Genomic DNA, 21,228 nt, shown 5'->3' with positions numbered 1-21,228 from the left:
TGTGTGACAGAGCACCCCTACACCTCGATTAGCCCCTATGTTAAATCCTCCTATAGGCATACAATAAGAGAGACATATAGTGCTAGTGTTAATCTTCTTGACACTACTGTACCTCTTACTTCACAATAATTGATTATCTGCATCTCCTCTTCTTTCCAGCGAGCAAGGAACTCTTTGCCACCCTGAAGTCACCTTATAAAACTGAAAGCAAATTTATCTCTGGTGACTTTCTCTGTTGATTTGCAATTGCTTTATCTACTGGACCCCAGAGATGCCTGTACACTTTAAACTGGATCATATGAGTCAATCAACTCTCTGGAACTCCCCTTTAAATAGCAATACACCTGCAACACACTGCAGTTAACACTCCACTGATCAGTTGGCTGGATAAACTAAACTATTTGACTACAACTAGCCTTCTTCTCAATTCCTACCATTAGGCATACCTTTCAGTCTAAGCACCACCTCCTATTTATTGTGATACAAATAATTGTCAGGTCAGCCAGAGCTCATCATTCTGTGATCTCCAACCTAGTTTCTAATCCTGGTTTGGACAGGCAATTGATCATCCAATCCTGACTTATCACACATTCCCAAACTATCATTAATTTCAGCGGTTGGAAAATGTGGGCAGTGAAGCATTGGGTTTTATCAGGTGCATTACCACACTTGATAAATCACTGAATCATGCTGAATGTTTCCACCATTAGGCATACCTTTTAGTCTAAGCACCACTTCCTATTTATTGTGATACAAATATTTGCCAGGTCAGGTGGTGTGTTTGCTTAAGTCATGTTCTTATGTGTGATGTTCTGTAGATGGAGAGTCTGAACTTTTTTACTATGTGATCTTAAGCAGGGTCTTCTCTTCACTATGTGTGAAAGCAGCTCCATTTACTCTGTTATGTGATGTTGCTCCAGTAGAGGCCTGTTACTTAAGTTAAATTTTGTCCAGAATTAATAGAAGTTGGTAGCCACACAGGTATGTGATGAAAGAGAAGTCATGTTCTTGGGTTCAAAGGGTTTCATTTTCAGAAAAGGAGCCAGGGCTCGCTTTAGGAAGTACTTAACAAGTAGATTTTCGTGAATCTCTTAAAAGTACGAAATCTATCATTCCTAGATGTCCAACTTCCACAAATATTGTTTGTAATTTGGGTCGAGATATACTTTAAGAAAGCAAGAACTATCTGTGTAGCCCCAATTGTACTACTGAATATTGATGCCAACAATATTGAGAACAGATTATCAAGGGACAAGATATTGAAAGGTAAGTGCATATAGGGAAGTATAGAGTTACTAATCCTAACGCCACAAACTATGTACCTTTAAGATGTATGTACAGCATAGGTGTTAAATGGTAGCGGCAGTTTCAATCGATAACCTTTCAAGTATTTGCCCGGCGGTAATCGCCTCTCATACCACTCGATAATTTACCAATGAAAGAGGCAGGCGCCGGAGACTGGAAGGCAGGAAACAAAGTTTTATTCCGTCGGAGCAGAACACATCAGATCAGACAGCAAGGTATCGTCACGAGGTGCTCTAACTGCATCTCTGAGACCTGGTCTCTTATACACAGGTTTATTGCTTTATTACACATAGTACATTCTTGAGATTCCCTTGATGCATGAGAGAACATCCCCTGAAGCCCCGGCTCAGATCCGATCCCACACATAGCTACAGTAGAAGTTCCCACCTCACCCGCAGTAGGAGAGGGCTATCGCGCAGCAGGGTATTCCGCCAATTCCCGGGGGTGTGTGCAACCGGTCGGGTCTCAGGGGGTAGGGGCTTTGATCTACTGTAATCCCTTTGATGTGGGGTGTTTCCCTTACAGTAGGGGCAATAAACTGCATCCGCAGGGCTAGGTGATGGCCTGGGATCGGGTCGGACAATGGGGCGCAGAGGAAGGGGGGTTTATCAAAGGAGAGGCATGACCATGTATGGGATGTCGGTCGGATGTGGTTCCGTAGCAGGGTCGCGCAGAAGGAGAGGGTTTACGGCCTGTATGAGAGAGCGGGGGTGGCCGGCGCGCGGGGGATGCTTGCAGTGTCAGGGGAACGCGCTGGCGATTGACAATGAGTGGGGGAGAGAGTGGGGTGCCTAAAAATGGCTGCCGCGTGCTCGCTGTGCGTGGCGCTGGGGAGAGGCAAGATGGCGCAGATAATGTTCAGTTTGCAAGCTAAATTTCCACAGTCCTCCCTTTTAACATATCTCGCCAGCTTGTCTAGTTCGGGTTTATCCCCATAATACTACGGACTTCCACCTCATAAAGGGCTTTCATCCGCTCTGTTTCAAAGTTCAAAGTCTTAGGGCAGATGCAGTTCATAAAAAGCGAACATAAAGGTGGCAGACACTGAATCCCCAAGCAACATCCACATAGTATCATAACCGGTATTAGGATAAATGAAAACAGCCTCCATCCCCAACTTTTAATAGTGTCCCAAAACCAGCTCCCAAGTGACCACCCTTCTTGCTCCTGATGGACCTCTGCGGAAAGTCTGTGGAGGTGTTCAATTGCTTTGTAGACTGAGGGTGAGTTATCCGGTACGTAGGTATAACAGCTGGACCCAATGATGCGGCATGCTCCTCCACGATCAGCCAGAACCACATCTAGAACAAGGCGGTTCTGAAGAGCCACCAGGCGTTCGGCCTGAAGCTCAGCGGTGTTGTTGGCGAGGGCGCCAGCTGTAATGTTCATTGCTGTTTCGACTGCCTGGGTTAAGTGGCGGATGGCACGGCTGTTTACCATTGGACCCCAGAGTGGAACAAGTCCCTTTACTGCATCCAGGAACTGTGCTCCGGTGGAGTCGGCTTGTACAATGTCTTTGGCACGTTTCTGTCGGTGATGGTTTGCTGGAGCCACAAATGTCGGGGGAAGGACAAAAGCGATGTAGCAGGTGCCTCCCCAACCTTTCGGGAGCCAGGTGTAGGCCTTAGTACCACAGATGAAGTACATATTCGGGGAGGCAACAAAGGAGGGTGGATCGACTGAGTCCAATGTTCGGGTGATGAGGCAGGAGCTGTGGCCCACCAGCTGCGCCCCTAGGCCTTCGAGGCACACAAATCCAGTGATGTTGACGACGGTTAGGGCCACTGTCAGGGTGGCGGCCGTTCGTTTCCGGAGGTAAGAGAAGGTAGGTCTGGCTGGGTTGTTGAACACTTGCATTTCAACTCGTTCTTTGGCAGGGATGTCCAGGTGGAAGGAAGTGTTTGACTTCAGAGGGCAGAAGAGGGCAGAGGTTTTTCTAGTTTTGTTCAGCCAGAACCCATGGTAGAAGTGTGACACAGTTTTGCCGGAAGTGGCATTGTCCTTGTAGCTCTCCTGCAGGAGGATCAGCCAGGCGAGGCAGGAACCATGGACAGAAAAAGGTGAAGGGATGAAAGGGATTGAGTGCCCAGTGGCATGTGGTAGCAATCCACAGATCCAGCAGTTAGTGGCGTTGGCGGCAAGATTGTGTTGGTGGAGCAACTGCACAAAAGAGTTATTCCAGAACTCCTTACGTCTTTCTCGGAGTTGGGGTGAAAGTGAGATCAGATGGTGTTCTTTCATGGTGGTAGGTTGGGCGGTGGTCAGCAATGTCCTATGAGCAGGGGCGCTCTCCTCCATGATCCAGAAGGTGACCATGAGGAGAAGGCAAAAGAGAAGGGTGACGAAAAGTATAATAATCTTCGAGCTGTGTATTCTGTCAGTCTTTGGGTTTTTGTAGTAGGTCTTCGGACGTCCGGTTGCTTCCATCATCTTGGTGTCGGGCGCTTCCATCACCTTCAAGGAACTCGGTAGCGGGCAGAACCACAGACTTTGTTTAGTTTCTCTCCTGATGGCCTTTGAGGGGACTAGGCAACCGCTCTGAGATTTTAACTTAGTTTGTGGTCTGCTTAGCCGAAGTTCTCTCCTTTCGTCGCAAGTTATACCCTTCTTTGGATGGCACAGTGGGATCGGGATATTCAGTCAATTCAAGTGTCTCTGTATCCGGCAGCGGCTCAGGGATGGTCGGTCTTTGTCCAGAAGTTCCTCTTGGGCGGTGATGTTGTCCGTGGTTGTCAGGGTCGGTGATACCTTCTTGCAGTGGTGTGCATGCAGCCAATTGCGTTTCCCCTCCACTCGAAGAGCTGTTCGGGTGGTGATCAGGACTTGCAGGGGGGCCCGTCCACCGGGGCTCCAGACTCTTGGTGCGCTGGAAGTTACGCACTAAGACGAAGTCACCGGGTTGGATGTCGTGTCCGGGGCCCCTGGAAACATCGGGAATGGCGTGCAGCACCTGCTGATGGATAACAGACAACGTTTTAGTTAGATTGTACAGATAATCAGACATGAGGACGTCCGGGACGTCGTGGATGGATGTTGGTTTTGGTGCAGTCCAAAGGTTCATGGGCCGCCCGAAGACGACCTCGTAGGGGGTTAAGTGGTGTTTGGTGGGGGTGGAACGCATTGATAGCAATGCTAGTGGGAGAGCGTCTGGCCATCTTAGTCCTGTGGTGGCGACTATTTTTGCTATCTTAAGCTTCAATGTGGCATTGTGTCGCTCAACCAGGCCTGCAGATTGGGGATGGAAGACCGCATGAAATTTCTGTTTTACACCCAACCCTTTTAAGATGAGTTGGATAACTTCGGCTACGAAGTGGGGGCCGTTGTCGCTCCACAAAATTCGACAAAGGCCGTATCGGGGGAAGAATTCCTTCAGTAGTACTTTTGCAGTAGTCATAGCGGTGTTGTCGTGGGTTGGATAGGCTTCCACCCACTTGCTGAAGGCACATACAACAACAAGTACGTACTTCAAACCCTGGCACCTTTCTAACTGGACATAGTCCATTTGTAGGCCTTCAAAAGGGTGATTGGGGACCCCAAACCCTCCCCGGGGTACAGCAGTTCCTTTCCCAGGGTTGTGTTGGAGGCATACTAGGCATTGTTGGACCAGACGTTTGGCTGAGTCTGGGATCTTGTCGTTGTGCCAGACTTTGGAGACGAGTTCGATCATGGGGGCAGACCCTATGTGTGCGGGGGAGTGTGCCATGGTCAGCATGGGGATCAAGTATGAGTCTGGTAGCAACCATTTGTTCAAGTCTTTAGTTCGCCAGCAACCGTCATCGTCCTTCAATCCCACCCGGGCCCATTCAGCTAATTCGTGAGGTGTGCTGGCTAGTTGGATATCCCTAATCGTTTCCCTAGCATCCTTCCATCTCTCAGTTTGTGACCTGGTCACGTACATACGGGTCGTGGACCTATTCTCGGCTGTGGTTCGGGCAGTAATGTCAGCTAGTGCATTTCCCTGCCCTATAATGTCTGTCACCTTCTTGTGTGCCTGGCATTTGATCACGGCCAGCCGTGTGGGTAGGAGGACTGCTTCGGTCAGGGCAGAGACTAGATCTCCATGCAGGATGGGTGTGCCATGAGAGGTCAGGAATCCCCTCTCTTTCCATAAGAGCCCAAAGTGGTGAACTACCCCGAAGGCATACTGACTGTCTGTGTAAATGTTTGCGGTTGTCCCTGCTGCCAGAATGCATGCTCGTGTGAGAGCTATTAGTTCCGCCGCCTGTGCGGATCGCTGTGTGATGCGGGCTGTCTCAACAACTGTTCGGGCCGTGGTGACTGCATAGGCAGCTGAGGTGGTGCCATCGGGGAGCTTGGTACATGAGCCATCCACCCACAGTTCTCCGTCAGGGTTCGGGAAGGCAGTATCTCGGAGGTCAACCCTACTCTTGGTCTGTTCGTCGGTGAGGGTCACGCAGTCATGTATAGGGGACGCATTGGGGTCAGCGTCAGGGAGAGGTAGTAGAGTAGCTGGATTCAGAGTGGTGCATCATTTCAATGTGATGTGGGGTGCAAGCAGAGTCAGTTCGTAACCGGTCAATCGTGTGCTAGTCAGGTGTTGAGTCTTGGTTTGGTTCAGGAGGGTGTCAACCGCATGGGGTACCAATACAGTGAGGGAGTTTGAGAGCACAATCCCCTCGCTTTGCCGGATAGAGACAGCGGCGGCGGCCACTGCTCGAAGGCAGGCGGGCAAAGCTCTGGCTACGGGGTCGAGAGTGGCAGAGAAGTAGGCACAAGGGCGTTGTTTAGGGCCTATGGACTGGGTTAGGACAGACAACGCACACCCCTCCCTTTCGTGGGTGTAGAGGGAAAAAGGTTTAGTGTAGTCTGGGGTTCCTAGGACTGGGGCTGAGCAGAGGGCGTCTCGTAATTCTTTGAAGGAGGATTGACATTCGGGTGTCCAAGGGAGGGGGAAGGGGACATCTTTAGCCAGCAGGGAAAGCAGGGGTTTTACGATAAGACTGAAGTTTGGCAACCATTGTCGACAAAAGGAGGTGAGGCCTACTAGGGACCGTACTTGCTTCTGAGTTTTGGGAACAGGGGTTTCTAGGATGGTCTGAATTCGGTCAGGGGTAAGTTTTCTCCCGTCTTTGGATAGTAGGTGGCCTAAATATGTTACTTGGGGTTGGCAGAATTGTAATTTCTTCCTGGAGACCTTGTGACCATTCTCCGCGAGGAAGCGGAGAAGGTGAATGGTGGCTGTGACTGCAAGTGGAGTGGTGTCGGCCGCCAAAAGGATGTCATCGACGTACTGTATTAACACTACTCCATCGGGTAGTTGGACTGCATCTAGTTGTCTCTTGAGGGCTTGGTTATAAATGCTGGGACTCTCAGTGTAGCCTTGGGGTGCCCTACAGAATCTGTATGGACGGGCTTTTAGGGTGAAGCCGAAGAGGTAACGGCTGTCCGGGTGGATGGGGATGGAAAAGAATGCGTTCTTGAGATCAATAACGGTAAAGGTAGTGGCAGTGGACGGAATCAGGGTGAGGATGGTGGTGATGTCTGAGACCACGGGGTACTGAGGTATGACTATTTTGTTAACTTCTCGTAAGTCAACAATAAAGCGGTATGCTTTCTCATCTCCCTCGCCTTGCTTCTTAACAATGGGTAGGATAGGGCTGTTGCAAACATTACTGACTACTTCTTCTACCACTCCTGCATCAACTAGGGACTCGATGATTTCCACCAACGCCTTCTCGCCTTCAGGCGATATCCGATACTGTGGAAGCTTTGGGAGCACTGCGTCCTGTCGGACGGTTATGTGTACTGGGTCAATCACCATGCGCCCTACATCTGAGTCGGTTTTAGCCCATAGATGTGAAGGTAATGTGTCGAGTAGGGACAGGTCAGCATCAGTTATAGAGAGCATACGTCGTGTGTGACAGGGTCTGGACAGATCTGGGTTATCGTGCAAGATGACCCGAACTCCGTCTGGGGAGCATCTGATGGTAGCTCGAAAATGTTTTAGTAAGTCAAGTCCCATAATAGCATCGGGGGTGTTGGAGGAGAGCAGAAAGGTCGTGTCAGTGACGTTATCGTCTAAGTCAAAGGAGATTGGTGCTGATAAGGGGTTAGTGGAGGGCGTTCCATCGAAGCCTATTGAGGTTACGTGTGAGCCAGACAAGGGTGCCCTAGGAATCAGTCGTTTAGATAACGCGCTACGTGTCGCCCCAGTATCTACCAGGAATGGAGATTTCGTGCCCAGGACCTTAGCGGTGACGTAAGGACCTTGCTGGTCAACACGGAGTTCGACTGGATCCCTCCCTTGCCCCTGGCGGTCCTATGCGAAGTCATGAGTGCTTTCGTAGTCGGACTGCTGGCACTGGTTTTGTCGGGGGCGATCAAAGGTGTTTGGTCTGCCTGGCCTGTCGTTGATTGCGTCGTTCGTGTGCCCTCGTCCCTGTCCTCTATTTCTGGGGTCATATGCTGTGTTTCTGGGATCCCTATTTTTGTTAAGTTCCAGAAGGACCGGGCACTGGGATTTCCAGTGTCCGAACCCTCTACAGAACGCACATTGGTTCCCATCTAAGTCTCTCCGTCCGTTGTAGGGTGTAGGTGTATGGTCTCTAGGGGGTAGCTTTCTAGGGGCGGTTGGTTGGTAATTCTCTTTCGGGGGTTCCCTTCCTATGGTCACCCCTTGCAACTGTGCTATCATTACCCTCTCCTTTAGTTCCTTTTTCTTCTTCTCTGACGCCCTATCGTTCTCGTTCTTCTGGTTTTCGTAGTATTGGGCCATCTGGAGAATTGCTGCGGGTTTGGAGGCTGCCCAACTACTCTCGCTGGTCTGTAGTTTCTGGGAAACTTCTTGTGACAGACCCTTCACATAATTCTGGACAAAGAGGTGATGTCCGGTTGCGGTGGTCATGTCTTGGCCACTGTAATCGGAAAACACAGTCTCGAATCGGGAGAAGTATTCAGACACATCCTCCTGGGGTTTCTGGCGGCAAGCCGTCACTATCGACCAGTCTACCTTTCTTTCTGGGATTAGAGTCTTCAGCTTTTGTACAATCTTGTCTGGGAGCTCTAATATGGCTTTCGGGGGTTTCTGTCCTGGTTCTCATTGTTTATCTATGGTATCGAGTTGTACCCAGGTATATCCGAACGGCTCAGCGTGGTCAACTTTCCGGATTTGTTTCCACACATCAGCCGGCAGACATAGCCCAAAGAACAAGTCGATATCTGCTAAAGTCATTATCGTTGAGCCTAAGGCTGTACCCAATTCAGTGTAGAAGGCAGTCGGGTTCTTTCTCAAGTCGGGTAGAGTTTTTCTAAAGGTCAAAATATCTTGCCGGTCCCACGGCTGGTAGACCCAGTTATATACAACCCCTCCCTTCGCATCTTGGTGGTTGATGTCGTCATGTGTTCCCTGACCTCGTGGGGGGACCCAGTAGGGGGCAGCTTCTTTGATGGGCATCATGGCATCAGCCCTTCCTTCCTGGGGCTTAGTCGCTATGGGGGTTTCTGCTTTGGTGGTCTGTCTATGTTCTTTAAGGTGTCGGTAGACCTCGAGTGTACGAGTGAAGAGGTTCGTCACGTCGCCCTCTCTTTCTTCTCCGATGTCTACCTTCCTATATAGGGCCGCTAAGCCTTCGGGACCTTTATCGTGGTATCTATCCTCATATGCATTCAGGGTGTGATAACAGAGCCGTACGACAAAGTGTCGTCTGCGGTTGTCGGCATACGAGTTATACACGTCTGTTATATACTCCTCACTTTCTTTTCGCTCCACCAGTGTCCCTACTATCTTATCAATTCCTGCTCGTTCATCCTTTGTTAATCGATTCATTCTGGTGGAATCTTTCTTTCCCATCTCATGGTCATCTAGCGTTATAGCCGACGTCGGGTTCAGTACAAGAGGCTCAGCCGGCGCGGAGGCCGTGAGGACCGAGGCCCCTGTACTGCTTTCACTCGTGTTCGGGGGTTGTGGGTGTTGCACTACTGATTGGGAGGGTGCATATGGAGGGGGCATGTAAATGATCGGGGGACCTAACAGTAATTCGTCATTCGTTCGCTGCTTGGAGGACAACTCAGGGTAGAGCAAAGAAGGGGTCCTAACAGCGTACTGGCCTGATGTTTCGGGCTCCTGCCTTAGTTTAGTTTCCCTTCTCTCCTTCATTTCTTCTTCTAACCTTCTAGCGGCAAGGTGGGCTGCCTTTCGTAATTCCTTTTCTGCTTTTACTTCTTCCCTCTTTTTCCGTTGCGTTGCTTCTTTGCGCCACATGCCGATACTGTCAAGCATAGTAGGCGTCGTCTTATTGCTACGCAGAGCTATTTCTAGCGCTTCTATCTTATGGTCGTCGAAGGATCCCATCATTGGCCACTGACTCTCGGGGTCCTTCTTGGTATATTTATGCCACAGCTTGCTATAAGCTACGGCGACTAGTCCATATTTAGTGAACATGTCCTTATTAGGGGTGCCCTCCAGTCGAGCCGGATGGTTCACCTCTAATAAGCGGTCCGGGCAGAACCAACTACCAATCAGTGGGGAGAAGATAGGCATGACGGGTTTCAACGGGGACAAAAGTCAGCACTACCTATCTTTTCACTGCTTGCAAAGACTAGACAGAATATCTCTATTCCTCGTTATTTGTAAGCAGAGAATACCTCCAAAGAACCAATATCGAACAACTAGTGTTCGGACAATCAATCAATCAATCAATGGGGAGATAAAGATAGGCACGACGGGTTTCAACGGGGACAAAAGTCTGCGTTACCTACCCTTCACTATTTGCAAAGACTAGACAGAATATTTCTATTCTACGTTATTTGCAAACAGAGAATATCTCAAAGAGCACTATTCTTCAAAACAATCAATGTTCGGACAATCAATCAGTGGGGAGATAAAGATAGGCACGACGGGTTACAACGGGGACAAAAGTCTGCGTTACCTACCCTTCACTATCTGCAAAGGGAGAGAGAGAGAGTATTTCTACTCCTCCCCGTTTGTAGACAGCGAATATCTCAAAGAGAACAATCAATGAGCAATACTAGTATTTCCAAAACTTCAAACAATCAATCAATTATTTCGCAATTTGTCGTGTATCACGACCTTACCCGGACCGCGTGGACAGTTTCTCGTCTTCCGCCTCCAGCGCCCGATCGTCCTCTACTCTCCGTATTTGCCGCGGCACTCCTGATGGTTCCCAGTCAGGACCGTAGATCACTCGAGAGAGGTCTGCTCGGAACCAGTGAAGTTCGGATGATCGGCTGCCAGACGAGGGTCTATTGGGCAGGAGCTCTCCCGATCGTTGCAGTCGTTCACTCTGTCGTCGGGACCTCTCCCACTGGATCCACGTGTCGCTGATGGGCCCCACGTTTGGGACGCCAATTGTTAAATGGTAGCGGCAGTTTCAATCGATAACCTTTCAAGTATTTGCCCGGCGGTAATCGCCTCTCATACCACTCGATAATTTACCAATGAAAGAGGCAGGCGCCGGAGACTGGAAGGCAGGAAACAAAGTTTATTCCGTCGGAGCAGAACACATCAGATCAGACAGCAAGGTATCGTCACGAGGTGCTCTAACTGCATCTCTGAGACCTGGTCTCTTATACACAGGTTTATTGCTTTATTACACATAGTACATTCTTGAGATTCCCTTGATGCATGAGAGAACATCCCCTGAAGCCCCGGCTCAGATCCGATCCCACACATAGCTACAGTAGAAGTTCCCACCTCACCCGCAGTAGGAGAGGGCTATCGCGCAGCAGGGTATTCCGCCAATTCCCGGGGGTGTCTGCAACCGGTCGGGTCTCAGGGGGTAGGGGCTTTGATCTACTGTAATCCCTTTGATGTGGGGTGTTTCCCTTACAGTAGGGGCAATAAACTGCATCCGCAGGGCTAGGTGATGGCCTGGGATCGGGTCGGACAATGGGGCGCAGAGGAAGGGGGGTTTATCAAAGGAGAGGCATGACCATGTATGGGATGTCGGTCGGATGTGGTTCCGTAGCAGGGTCGCGCAGAAGGAGAGGGTTTACGGCCTGTATGAGAGAGCGGGGGTGGCCGGCGCGCGGGGGATGCTTGCAGTGTCAGGGGAACGCGCTGGCGATTGACAATGAGTGGGGGAGAGAGTGGGGTGCCTAAAAATGGCTGCCGCGTGCTCGCTGTGCGTGGCGCTGGGGAGAGGCAAGATGGCGCAGATAATGTTCAGTTTGCAAGCTAAATTCCCACATAGGTACAGACAAGTGGAGTTGGTTATAGAAAATCTAGACTTTCCTACCAGTCGATATTATATTTTCAATATTCTGTCCTCGATAATCATTTCCATCAATATTGTTGAGTCAATATTCAGGGGGCACCTGTAACCTCTATATCTAAATTGAGGTGTTTCTTTTCCAGTGAAATTGTTTTGCTCAGCAAATCCACTTCTGATGATTTTCTTCGTACTTCTGATTTTCAGGACATTCACAAATATCCTTAGGAGCCAGCAACCATAGATAAGCATGAGACCATTTTCTGTGTGTACACTTCCTGTTCTACCCTTACTCTTTCACGTAGTCCATTTTGTGACTAAGTACTCAATTGTACTCAGAATACATGGCATCGGCATTGTTTAAATAGCAATCATTTTGGACGACTTGTAGTGATAGACTGAAAGAGCCTGATGTTTTAGGCCAATTTGTATGTTCTATGGTTTGTGGACCTGGCCCTTTGTGAATTTAAAGGAGGTGGTCTGAAATTAGTTTTCATGGGTGAAGGCTTTTCTAAAAAGTGCAGTATTTAGTTCTAACTTGGATCGCTGGTTGTTTGTTTGGATTTAAGAGCTTGGTGGTTGTTCATCTTCTTCCATAATTTACTTTCATCAGTGTTCTTCCACCATGATTTTTCTGCCACGCCTTCTTTTCTGGGGGTGTCAGATTTTCGATTTCATAGACCCAACCAAAACAAAGTGGAGTGTCACACTGTGTGTAGTATGGCCCATTCACTCTATAAGGCCCTGTTCAAATGCATGTTTTTTTTTACAGTGGGCCACAGAATATCAGAAGAAAAAAAATCAGCAACAACAGTGCTCTGTAAACTCATGAGATGGAGTCCTGTTAGCTTACCATGTAATTGTTAGTGTTTTTAAATATATTTCTACAGTCCATGGTCAGCCGGGGCAGCGCAGGTACATAGGATCCGGATGAAAGCTTATCAGTTAGCCCTTACACTTTAAGACTTTGAATGAGGTCCTGGTTGGACTCAGCATGACGTGGTAAGCTCATGTTTGTCAAACCCACTGTCAGAATAGCATTAGCAGAAAGCATTACGTATTATGTGCTGAGCTTTTAAGATGTCCAACAAATTTGAGGTGCATGTATCGGCAATTGCACTGGTGGGGCTTTCAGGACTGGTGTAACTGTTTCCATGAATGAAAGTGAGTTTAGAGACAGTGGGTGGTTGCTCTCCGGAGAGTTCTCTGAGCTCAGTGCATGGAATAATAGAAGAATATGGATTACCGCCAGGGTAATTTTTCTTTTATGGCACAATATATAGGGCAATACATGAAATTGTTTGGTGACTCAATTAGTAATACATAAAGTTGTAAAATGAATGCATACTGTGGGTGATAGTGGAAACATAGTAACATTGCTTTACAAAGAATTGACAAATTGTCTGAAAGTAGATGTACTGGCCTTTAAAATAAAAGGGAAAATAACCAAGCTAGAGAAATTGCAAAAGAACAATGAAAACATGTTCTGGTATACTCACATACAGTCAATCGATGCCAAGATTTATATGCATACAATATAATTAAATGCACCGTACATATCTAACACATAGGAAGATTGGAAAATCTATTCCAACCAATGCATTGTATGCCCCAGATGTGCAGAATCAGAAGTGGGGCTCTGTAATATTGCCTGGCCAGTATTTGTAATCTACTAGAGGAGAAGAGAAGTTAACAGAAACAAAACATGGAGAGAGTCTGAACTCACCAATGGTTTGTCTGTTGGGTTGGTTTCTTCACCTAAAACAAAAAAAACAAGTAGCAAGTTTATAGATTTGGCCATGTTGCTGGCTAAGAGGGTGATTGTGATAGCCTAGAAGTCACTTGAGGCCAAGCAGTTGGCCTGTTGGTCACAATCGTGAAGAAATGGGCCAAGACAGGGAGCATGAATCTACACCAGGAAGAGACACGTCTGCAGACGACCACTGGCAGCAATGAGGAATAAAGTTCTCCTTTCATTTGTTATGGAATAGGAAGGTGGTTCATAACTAATTTAGATCACATGCCCGGTGACCTCTTCCCGCATTGGATTCTGTGTGTCTATTATTGTACTGATGCTTTCGATATTCAAAGAGTGGTCCCAACATACTGCTGTTATATAAGATTGCATTGTAATCTATATTTGCCTTACGTTCTGCCTTCTATATATACCCCAAAAAACAATAAAAAACAATGAAAGAAAGTTATTTAGATCACGTGCACATACCTACTACTGTAGCAGTTGGGTTTCAGTTGCAGCCCAATATAGCAGCAAATTGTTGATTAACCCCAAATATTACTGCATAAGAGCTATTCATATAGCAATGATCTTATTCCTGGGCAGTATGATAATGAGCACACATTAGTAATCATGACATATGGATCGCTTTGGAGAAAATTAGTTGTGTGATACTGGGTAGAAGAAGTGACACCACATGCCCTCCAACCTTCAATTTCACTCACACACATGGTTACACATACAAGCACATTCACACTTAGCCACACTCTATCTCTCTCACGTAAATACAGTCACCTGCAAGCACGCACACAACATACATTTAAAAGCATTTTTGTTTACTTACCTCAGCTACTAGGGAAGGTCATATTCCAGCTAATGGTACTTAATTTTTTTATTAGACTAATTGTGAATGATGAAACATTATTCACTATTAGTGTAATAAAAAATATTGAGAGGAATCAGAGAGTGAAGACCCAACCAACGTCCATAAGGACCAGCTGCCACTGTGTTCCTGGCGCTGATTTTGCCACCTCTGAAGCCAGGGGTCACTAAGACAGTGAAAGGGGTCATAAGGGGCAAGCCAGAGGTCACATCTGCAACCCCTGGATACTCCTAACTGAGGTCCATGGCACATTCCCTGGCATTATTGTAATTGTTAGGTTATTGACTTTTTATTTATTAGTTTCATACCTGCTCTAGTGTCTTTATGGAGATATGTTTACCTGGAAATTAGTAATAGTTTTTTACGAACCTGACTTGCTTGGTGCTTTTTTTCAAGATTACACTGCATTAAAGTAATCGCGATTGAATAGAAATGGACTATAGTTTGTACATTTCACTGTGATATCGAGAACTGCCATAAGTATGCATGCTCTTCTACTAAAGTACCTAAAAAGCTGCTACCTCGACTACTTTCTATGAAATGTTGACTAAGTATAATTGTAAAATGGCAATAAATCAATCAGTCATTTATAGAGCATGGCAAATGACCCTTGAGTGTCTCGAGGCGATGGAGCTGTTTGCTGCTGCGAGGCAGTTATTTATTCAAACAACCAGGTTGTTGGATCTCTTCTGAATTGTTGGGGTGACAGTGCGGCCATGAGGTGCATGGGGAGGTTGTTCCAAGCTTTGGCTGTTATGTGCAAGAAGGAGCTTCCTCTGTAGTTGGCTCGACGGATCGGTAGGGTGTCTGCGATGGAGAGAGAGGCTGATTGGATGTGTCCAGATGGTTGGTGGAAGTTTAGGTGTTTGTTGATGTATGCTGGTCCTTCGCTGTGCAGGGCCATGTCGGTGTGAGTCAGCATCTTGAACTGGCATCTCCTCTAGATCAGGAGCCAGTATCGTTTCTTGAGATGGGGTGGGATGTGGTTTCTTGGAGTAGTTTTTCTGCAGTAAATATTATTAGGAATAGGTAAATGGTATAAAAGGTAGCAAACAAAAATATATGTTAAGATATCTTTAAAAATATTTTAAAGATAAAATATATTCAATATATAGGAAGGTGATTAATGAATAGGGAAGCATTTCAGAAAATTCATGAAAATCTAAATCCCAAATTTGTGAGTGTAACAATGCCACATTCCAACTAGTGACAGCATCTTTTAGAGGTTAAGGGCATATCTGGAACAGCTCCCGCCAAGATCCTGTTGATAGAGCAGCAACCAATCCAAGTGCAGTGGGTGCATTTCACAAAGACCTTCATCTGTACCTAAGAGAGCGCAGGCTTGACTGGTTCCAGTCGACCAGAGCTATACAAGCATTCTCTCTTTGTCTCTTTGATAAAACCCAGGATGAATGCCAATCAATTCCTGAATGTTTGGGTTCGCATTAGTATGCATGGCAAACAGGGAAGGTTGCCCTTCTTTCTATTCATCTTGCATAGTTTACCCAGGTATTTAGACAGACTATCGGAAACAGAACTATAATGGACCAAAATATTGTTCCAAGAACATAGAGAACAGAAATATTGTGATGGTAAATTTCTATTGGTAGGCAAAATGTTACTATGTATAAGTCCACATATATGTATCTTTCGATATATATCTTCAAGGTTGTAGATGTGGAGTTCAGAATAGTAAATCTATACTTATCTATTTCCACTTACCTTCTTGAAATTTAGGTCCTCATTATTTTTGACACAGTATTATTTCCACACAATATTTCTGTTTCTGATATTCTATCAGTGATCCGTAGACCCAAGTTGAAGATTATGTCAGTGCAAGCTAAAGAAATTGTTGCTCCAGGTCAGTTCGGGCAATTCATGATGGCTGCCTCAAAAGTGCACTGTACTGTTTTGCCTTCTGTGTGATAGATTGGTCCCCCGTTGACTATTCCTTATCTAGGTACTACTTCACCTGCCCATTGATCTGTACCTCTCTACCCTCCATCCTGAGGAAGTATGGCATCATCATTACATCAATAAATTGACAGGTTGACTGATGTTGGAAGATGGAGGTTGTCGTTCCTTTCACTCTATGGAAATAAGAATTGATGTTTAGATCTCTGTGAAAAATGTACATTTCCTTCAGATAAAGGAGGGCTAAAACATATGTATCCAATCTTCACAAATACTTCACGAGGACACATTTGGATACAATTATCCAATGATGCTGTTTCAAACAGTGGAAGGCACTTTCCAGATACAATCACACCTGGAACCAGCCCTGATGCAGTCCATGTAGGACGAAACGTGTTGGCTAGGATGAACATTTATGTGTTTCTGCAAAAAGAATACAAATAAATCAAGAAGTTTTTAACATAAACCATGTGACTCCTGTATATGATTAATGATGACTCCCGCTAATTTGGGGTGGACTGGTTATAGATATTGTGGATATTAATTGTGATGCCTTGATGATGGAAATATTTAACAAGCAAGAGATTGGATTATGATAATCTAATACTTAAAACTATCCTATGCTCAGATAACAGATGCTCCTGCTCCATCTTTGTTAATACAAACTGGGGTGGCTTAGTGGGCAAAAGAACGATGGATTTAACCCCCGAAAAAACTCCAAACTGGGGTGGCTTAGTGGGCAAATGAACAATGAATTTAACTCCCAAAAAATCCAAACTGGGGTGGCTTAGTGGGCAAAAGAATGATGGATTTAACCCCAAAAACAATTCCAAACTGGGGTGGCTTAGTGGGCAAAAGAACGATGGATTTAACCCAGATCATTTGACTGGGGGAGTATGTTTGCATTGTCAGCATTCCGTCCATCATTTGTTTGTTGTAACACCTTTCGCCCTAAGTGGGATGGGTATGCCCAGACGTGGGTCCCTTGCTCACTGTGCCACTGGATTCAAGCTAGCCTGGCTGAAGAAGGGTGACATACCCTGAAACCGGTCCCAGGATGCTTGTTTCCGGTCCAGGGACGACCTGGCCTGGCAGTTCGGTCTGGGCTGTTCCCATGGGGCACAGGGTCAAGACTGATTTGCATATGGCTGAGTCCAAATTGGGGTGGCTTAGTGGGCAAAAGAACGATGGATTTAAACCAGATCTTTTGATTGGGGGAGAATGTTTGCATTGTCAGCATTCCGTCCATCATTTGTTTGCTGTAACCATCTTTGTTAATAGGTTTTTCTAAGTGGTGATTCTTTGCAAGAAGGATCACAGTCAGTTGAGCGTCCATATTCACATTACTAAAAATATGGCTAAGTACTAGTGCGACGGTCTTGTAGCCTTATTGCCTGTTTTCTCTTTTGTAAGAATTGAATTTGGACTGCCATTTTCTCACCAAACATATTTTTTAGTTTACTGATCAGATCATAAACTCAAGGATTTATCACCTTGTGCTACTGTTCAGTGCATTTATCAAAACCTTTCAGCTTTGTGTCATCACCTCATCTGCTCTCTATAACACCCATTCATATTCTTGAATACATGTATCACTTGTAAATTCCCACATCAAACATATTTTCTGGAAAAGAGTTCTTGTCCAGTCTAAATTTTCGCCATAATTATGTTAAATGGTTTACTGAGTGATATTTATTCTTTCATCACACATCTTGGACATAAACCTAGGTTCAAGCTATTGTCCCAAGGTTAGTTATCAAATGTGTACCTTTGATCAAAGAAATCCACAGGTACCTCTAATTTGTACGTGCCTCAAGTACAATTCAAACAAATGTGTGCTGCCTTTAGAGAAAAGCAAGAAGTCTCACATCTCTTTTCTTTCTTTGCTTTCAAACAGAAAAGCTCAAGCAAATCGGAGGGATTTTTCGACAGAACAACTCCGCCATGGTCAGAACATGATAGGTCTGCAAATGGGTAGCAACAAGGGAGCATCTCAGTCTGGAATGACCGGATATGGAATGCCAAGGCAGATTCTATGAACACTTTCTCTTCATCCTACCAAAAGTATACCTTTTCGAAAGCATGACGCCAGTAAAGTGAAGTTTTGAGTGCTCTTAGACTCCCCCTTTAATTGATTGTCATTTCAACCATGTTTAACTTTGAAGTACATGAATAGGTCGCCCAAAATGTGCCAATTCACAGCCAAGGTTTTTACCCAAAGTTCTGTCCTTGACTATGCAAATATGTGTATTTATATATTTTGTATTTATTTATTATGTATTTATGTGTAATTAGGCTGGTTTATGCATATTGTTATTATCTGGGTTGCAAGCTTCATTGTTACATGCCTGAAACATCTCTGATATCCTTAGTTATGTCATTGAAATAGAATTAGTGAGCTACAAAATGTGTTGTAATCAATTAAAATATTGTTGCAAATGGATCAATTTTGAGCATTCGTGGAAGAAAAGTTGTGTTTTATTATTTCTGAAGTTTGGCTTTGATGTAGTCCTCTGCCAATGAATATTTGTGTGGCTCTAACTTAAACTATGTAGAGAGCTAAGACTCGAGGAGTAGAACTCTTCTTGGATAGAAAACAATTATGTCGCTGACTAGCTTTTTCAAGAAGTAAACAGATTAGAATCAAGCCTCGCAGAGGAGAGGTTGTTCCAGAGTGCCTTGAGCCTCTTCCTGTGATAGTGAGGCACTACCAGAAGACTTGAATATGCTGACACTGAAGAAGTGTGTTCCACAAAGTAGAGACCAACACAGAGGAGGCCCTGCCTCTCATTCCCTCCCTATGACAGTGAGGGACTGCCAGGAAACTTGAAGACACATATTCAAGAGCTTTCCATGTAGAAAATGGTGGCTTGTGCCTTAAGTGGCACAATGGGCTTTACAAAGAAACATCACATCATTGTGTGTTCAATTTCTGCTTTATGTCCTGATCTGCCCTGACAAGCCCTATACATCTAAATATCACTCGGTATGAATTAATACAAGATTGACTGAGTCAAGATGTGCTTTGGAGCTTCTCAGAAAATTGGAAAATGAAATCCTTTTAATTTGTTAACCAATTTGAATTAATGAGATGATACAGGGGTCTTCCATTGTAAATATAATAAACATGAAACCTCTATTGAATAGGACACATCAAGACACACCTGTGAGTAAGTATTATTTTAAATACAGCGTTTGATGTGTCTTTGAAATAGATTTCAAGCCTTCTTATTTTCTTACAAGATTTGGCAGATCCCATACATTGACATGTTATGTTGTCTGTTCTTTATATAGTCAAACGTTCATAATGTTCCTTTGTAACTCAATAATAATTGTTGTCTAGTAATGGGGGGAGTCCTAAACTGCAGGGTAAAGTATTGCAACTTTTCATTTATCCACAAAAGCGTGTTGGTCTTGTTATTTAGTTGTGATGTGCATGCCAATGTTCCCAGTACTCTGTATGCCCACTGTTGTCTTCAGTTGTAGGTTTTATCAGTTGTAGGGGTACTCTGAAGGGATCAGGTCTTGGGATCTATAGCCCATAGGAGTGTGACATTTTGGTTCACTTGTCATGTATGTGCATCAGTGTTTCACTGTCCTGAACATGCAGACTGTTGAATTCCAGTTACAGTATTTACTAATAATGGAGCAGTGCTTAATTTGTTTAAATAAAAAAAAAAACCTCCGGCTCAAATTAAGCACTGTGATGGAGACTGTGAAGTAGATTTGAATCTTGAAGACTTTCAATAATCAATACGAGTGTTTCATTTGGATATCTTGCTTATTACAATGTGAAAGTGAGCATCTCCCTGTCTGATATCACTGCTACAGTACAAAGAAAAACTGATTCTGTTTCTTCAGCCTCCTCCTTGGCCCCTCTACTGAGAATAGTGATATTTAGTGATATATGTGTGCCTGGAACAGTACCACCTACCACAGGAGACATAGGTCTGTGGAGTGCATGTTACCCCCACTGACATAAATTGTAATATTACTATGCCATACTGTTTGTCCCTAAATGAAGTGGATGGAGAGGGTGTAAACCAGATAGAATCTTTCAACCCTTAGTTTGACTCCCTAACACAAAGTCTATTTCCTGGTGTGCATGATCAATATTTTGTTTCTCATTTGCCAAGAAAGGAGCTTACACAATAAAATAAAGAGTTAGAAGAAACTATCAAGTGAGCAATTGTCTTGATTACCTATTACAAAATGAAGGTGTGTGTGTTGAGATTTCTCAGGTATATGTGTAAATTCAAAGGTACTTCTTTGTGCACCTTTGAACAAAAATATTTTTCTTAAAGAATCCCTAAAATGTAATTTCTTAGAAAATGTTGCTTTATTGACCATATGGGGCCTTCTTTGCGATAGGCAGAGTAAACCCATGGTTCACACTTCTCACGATGAACATGATTCTCAAACACGTTACATCTTGTCTATTTACCCGCACATTGGTCACCTTCTGTCAAGCTGCATCCATGGCCAACCCCATTTAAAATATACTTGACATACTTAAATTTTGCAAGAACAAAAGAGTGTATGTGGATGAAATAGTTCCAAAGGTCTAAAGCACGGGTTCTCACAAACATTTGCCCAGGGGCCACAAAGTAGGGTCTGTGGTGTGTTCCTCAAACACGTTACATCTTGTCTATTTATCCGCACATTGGTCACGTTCTGTCAAGCTGCATCCATGGCCAACCCCATTTAAGATATACTTGACATACTTAAATTTTGCAAGAACAAAAGAGTGTATGTGGATGAAATAGTTCCAAAGGTCTAAAGCATGGGTACTCACAAACATTTGCCCAGGGGCCACAAAGTAGGGTCTGTGGTGTGATCGAGAGCCACGCTAATGCCAGAAAGATGGCGGTAGGGGGGTCTGGGTGGATCAGTGATTGTGGGAAGCAAGCCATATACATCTAGTGGCTAAATTGCACAATGTGAAACCAGAAAACCTGAGTTCAATCCTGGCTTTCCTGTTGCACAAACTGTGTGATCCTAGGCATTGTTTTCCTTACTTTGCCTCCTTTTTCTTCATTATGGATTATAAGAGGACCTCGAAATACATGAGTTTAAGAATGTGTGCTGTACAAAACTTTCTCCTGTCTTTGATTATAATGTTGTCCATGTATATTAGCAACCTAGGCCACTCACAGGGTGCACATAACAACTGACTTGCCTCTTAGTTCACTATTGGCATT

The 21,228-nt window shown here is 45.1% G+C and overlaps 1 protein-coding gene across 1 annotated transcript in view; it reads left to right on the top strand.

Moving 5' to 3' along the window:
* Positions 1 to 20,204, top strand: part of TAGLN3 (transgelin 3) — a 152,776-nt gene extending 132,572 nt beyond the window's left edge. Inside the window, exon 5 of the mRNA XM_085622328.1 lies at positions 17,925 to 20,204. Coding sequence (XP_085478454.1) covers positions 17,925 to 18,066 — 142 coding nt within the window. The 3' untranslated portion in view covers positions 18,067 to 20,204. The remainder of the gene's footprint in view (positions 1 to 17,924) is intronic.
* Positions 20,205 to 21,228: the final 1,024 nt, after the last annotated feature.

This window comes from Triturus cristatus, chromosome 8 (genome assembly GCF_964204655.1).
Source record: "Triturus cristatus chromosome 8, aTriCri1.1, whole genome shotgun sequence".
Taxonomy (NCBI): Eukaryota; Metazoa; Chordata; class Amphibia; order Caudata; family Salamandridae; genus Triturus; species Triturus cristatus.
Note: the sequence above shows the minus strand (reverse complement) of the source record. Positions and strands in the feature narration are given on the sequence as shown.